The sequence below is a fragment of the Miscanthus floridulus genome, unplaced genomic scaffold (genome assembly GCF_019320115.1).
Source record: "Miscanthus floridulus cultivar M001 unplaced genomic scaffold, ASM1932011v1 fs_660_1_2, whole genome shotgun sequence".
Lineage (NCBI taxonomy): Eukaryota > Viridiplantae > Streptophyta > Magnoliopsida > Poales > Poaceae > Miscanthus > Miscanthus floridulus.
In genome coordinates, this window is record NW_027097074.1 from 72275 (window position 1) to 76137 (window position 3863).

Here is a 3863-nt window from a genome sequence, read left to right on the forward strand (position 1 = left end):
CGAGCGGACAGGAAGGGGGCGCGACGAGTGGCCGCGCTGCCATTGGCGGGCGCGGGTGCGCGCGGCAGCGCGTGGTCGACGCATGCCGCGCGCGCAGGCGCTCCTTGCCCCGGCGAGTGGGGGCGGCCGACCCGAGCGGAGCGGGGTCAGGGCAGCGGTCTCAGAGGACCCGGCGCGCTTCGCGAGGCCTGTGCTGGAGCTAGCAATGCAATAGCATGATCCGGTGCTTCTGCCTGCCTGTGCGCGCTGCGCTACAGCTGAGTTAATGCGAGCCTTTGCTGCTGCAGTTCGTTCATGCTTCATGGGCGCCGGTGACCGACACTGGATGTTTTGTTTTGTAGACGATCTTCCCGTAACGATGTGTTTGTAGTATATATACTCCATAATACATGGACTTGGATAACTTTTTTCTCCTGAGAAAAAAACGGGATTTTCTAGCTGTGACTTTGTGGGAACCATTTGCTGCATCTCGATTCAACTGTGAGTCTGTGACTGACCAATTTCTGCTGCTTAGCTCCAGAAAACAAAGGTCACCGTATTTGGGCCCTATATAAGTACAAATCGAACGTTTGGGCTAACTCAGCGGAACTGCGGAAATCGAGCTCGTACCTGTCGTGGGCAAAATGGACTGGGCCTAATCCGGCCTAATACTTAGTTATGGGTCTGTGTGACTTTTTTTTCACGAAAAGGCCCAAACCCCGATCCGCGTCGCGCGAACCCGCTTCTTTAAACAACGGCGTTGTTGCTGCAAAACCATACGACGTGTTCCCCTCGATCGTGACTCAAATTCTATTTGACTAGCATTTGCCCGTACATTGCTACGGGAGTTTCAAAATTCTAAGTTGCCATTATATCATCAATGCTCAAATTCACCCATACATCTCAGTGATCATTCATAGAACAAACAGAAAATGTTAAACTGAGCATGAAGCAAATTTGAAAGACTACTTAAATATAGAACCTCCAACAAATCAAAAGAATTAATTATATGCTAGAATACCATTGTTTCACACCAAAGGTTAAAATACTACACAAATAAGTTACAGGAAAATACTCAAGTACAACACCCTTCATCTGCTCGAAGTTCAGGTTATCACTCATGTTTGTGGCTGCCGAGTCCAGGCTTTAAAGTGGCACAAGAATTCCTGTTGAAAAAAAAGGAGATTGAATCAATGTAATTGGACGAAGACATATCACCTATATCAGTTGTAGCCATGATTAAATCAATGATCAACGCATTTTTACCTTTTTTAGTACTAATGCAATACCAACATGAGTGGGTGAGGGAGGGGTTGGGTTCTTTCAGATGCAAACTAATACTTGGTGGTAGTAAAGGGATGGCTGGTAGGAAAGGAAGTAAGAGCTCACTCATTCTGGTGCCTCACAGGCAGGCACCTGCAACTTTAGGAGACGTGGGCACATAGGTGACATACATTACCTTGTCCTGAATGTCATATAATTACAAACAGAGGGACTTGGACACCTGAAGAACCCAATAGTTATTGATATTGCTTATGTTCAAACAATTACCAGATATAAATACCATTCAAAATTTATTTGCAATAGGCATACCGTGTCTAGCCATCTGTGTATTTAACTTACGAAAGTTTAATCGAAGATCCTTGAAATTTGTTGCTTCATACATGATAAAGTTTCTGCACAAAGAATGGTTATACTTGGTATAAGCCTGGATCAGGAGACAGAGAATCTATACGCCTCCAGGTTATTGTCAGTTATGAGCTTAGCATCATCCTGAAACATATGGTTTAGGTCAAAGCAAGAAACAAATCAAGAATACTCCTCTCCGTATGCTGAAACATTCAGCATGCTGATCTCAGTAGTAACAGTACTTCAACACAACAAATTATATGTTAAGACTAAGGACAGCAATTTTCATATTTAGATTCCAGAGTTTTTCAATAAAAATATTTAGAGATCAGACAAAAGGTTATTAGTTGACAGGCACAGTAAGAAACAAGCAGCTCGATACCAGCAGAAAAATTGCCCTCAGCTAAATTTTTTCACCTTGTACTTGTACCCGTCGGCAGCTATGTCACCATTGCTTTTGTCCAGCATTCTCCCTGTCATCAAGGATGGAAAAAGTGGCAGTAATACTCCAGACAAGCACTCAGGCTGCACGGTACTAAATCAATGCATTATTAAGCATCAATCGGCCAGGTCGACCACCTTCATCTGCAGCGGGATGAGCGCAGGCCTCATGGCCTTGCCGAACTGCAGGATCACCGGGTCATGGCTGGACGACGACGGCGGACCCGAGGCCCGCGGCTGCGTCTGCGCAGGAGGTGTTGCGGCCTGCGGAGGAGCAGAAGAAGCCTGGCGCCTTGTTGCCTCCTCCGAGTCGTCGTCGCCTCCTTGCAGAGCCCCTCCACCAAGCTCGGAGAACCGGCAGCAGCTCAGGTCCATGGAGCTGTCCCCTCGTGGCTCGAAGCGCCTGCCGACACGGCACCGTGCGACTGCTCCGGCGCGGCCTCGCGTGCCTGATCGGGCCCGTTCCTGCGCGGCCCCGCGAACAAGCTCCGTGGGTGCCGCTCGCAGGCCCTGCTCCGCGCGCGCTCCCGCTCGAGCCTGCTTCGCGCGCGCCACCAGCACTGGCCCCTACCGCGCGCGAGCAGCCCAATCGGCCGCCAGGCGCAGGCATGGGCGGTGGCGGCTCGGCCGGGCGCAGCCGGTGGGGACCGGCCGAGGGCGCGCGGGCCAGGGCAGCGGCGGCGGGCGGAGGCGGGGAAGGAGGGGCGCGAGGTGGAGCCGGCGGCAGCGAGGGGCAAGAGCAAAGTTATTTAGACCGGACCGGACATGGAACCGGCGGGCCCTCGGTTCACTGGTCCAACCGTATAGGACCAGTTGAACCACCGGTTTAATTGTTTTAAACCAGACAAATTGAACCGGTATATATAATTAATAATTAATAATTATGGTTCAATTATTTTTCTAGCACTCAGTTCGTCAGATCCGCATATGCCTAATATAGTTTTAACTAGAAAGCACTCCATTTGTCAGTAACTTAGCAGTGCGGAAAAAGACATAATATGCATAGAACACAAGCTCACCATTAGCCATGTCGTGGAGCCGTGGATGCATGGATGGAGCTTAAAGATGAAGCACAGCAGCAGCTGTCGCCGGTCGGGATCTGGTCGCTAGACTTTGGAGCCTGGACTTGATGCAGAGAAGCAGGCAGATGCTGAGCAGAGAAGCAGGCGTCGAGAAGCTTGGAGCAGAGAAGCAGGCGCCCAGCCAGCCCTGGTTGAAGTGCGTAGAAGCAGCTACATCGCCGCCCCGCAGGCCGCAGCCGCCCGTTGCTTGCCCCTACCGGCCGCCGCTGCCTCAGAGGCCCAGCTGCCCCGTTGCCCGTCGGGCGTGACAGCCGCCTGCGTGTGCCACTGACCGGAGCCTCAAGCGTGCGCCGCCGCCCAACGTAGCCGCCTACGTGCGTCGCCCGCAGGAGCACAACCGCCGCTGCTCGCCGTGTCGCCGTCCCGCGCCACTCGCGCGAAAAGGGAAAATTTTCCCTTCGCTTCAGCGATTCAGCCGGCAAAACAATTCTAAAGACCCATTTTGACCAATTTCCAATAATGCCCCTATGTAGGTAAGGTCGTCCTGAGTACACTGAGGGGCAACTTTGAAAAAATATCAAAAACTCACCGGTTCAAATGGAACCGCCCGGTTCACCGGTTCGATGAAAAACCCACCGGTTCAACCGGTTTATAGCGGTTCGATTGCACAGACGGTCTTTTAACTGAACCAGGACCGGTTTAGGCTCTGGTTCGATCTTTTAGCGGTCCGACCGCCGGTCTTGTCCGGTCCTAATAACTCTAGGCAAGAGGCGCGGGGCAAGGGCGACGACC

At 51.7% G+C, this 3863-nt stretch overlaps 1 protein-coding gene across 5 annotated transcripts; it reads right to left on the minus strand.

The window, feature by feature from the left end:
- Positions 1–863: 863 nt before the first annotated feature.
- LOC136532571 (tubby-like F-box protein 7) lies at positions 864–3397 on the minus strand. Of its 5 annotated transcripts, XR_010778254.1 has the most exons (4): positions 2188–3397; positions 2026–2081; positions 1573–1655; positions 864–1483 (listed from the first exon to the last, which is right to left on the minus strand). XR_010778254.1 is itself a non-coding variant. In XM_066525160.1 (3 exons), exons 1-2 carry the CDS (start codon positions 2422–2424, stop codon positions 2049–2051), a joined length of 270 nt encoding a protein of 89 aa, XP_066381257.1. In that variant the 5' UTR covers positions 2425–3397; the 3' UTR covers positions 864–1145; positions 2026–2048. The 5 variants fall into 5 exon arrangements, 4 of the variants coding, with proteins under 4 accessions (XP_066381257.1, XP_066381256.1, XP_066381255.1 ...); XM_066525160.1 differs by lacking the exon at positions 1573–1655 and having other exon boundaries at positions 864–1145; XM_066525159.1 differs by having other exon boundaries at positions 864–1655.
- Positions 3398–3863: the final 466 nt, after the last annotated feature.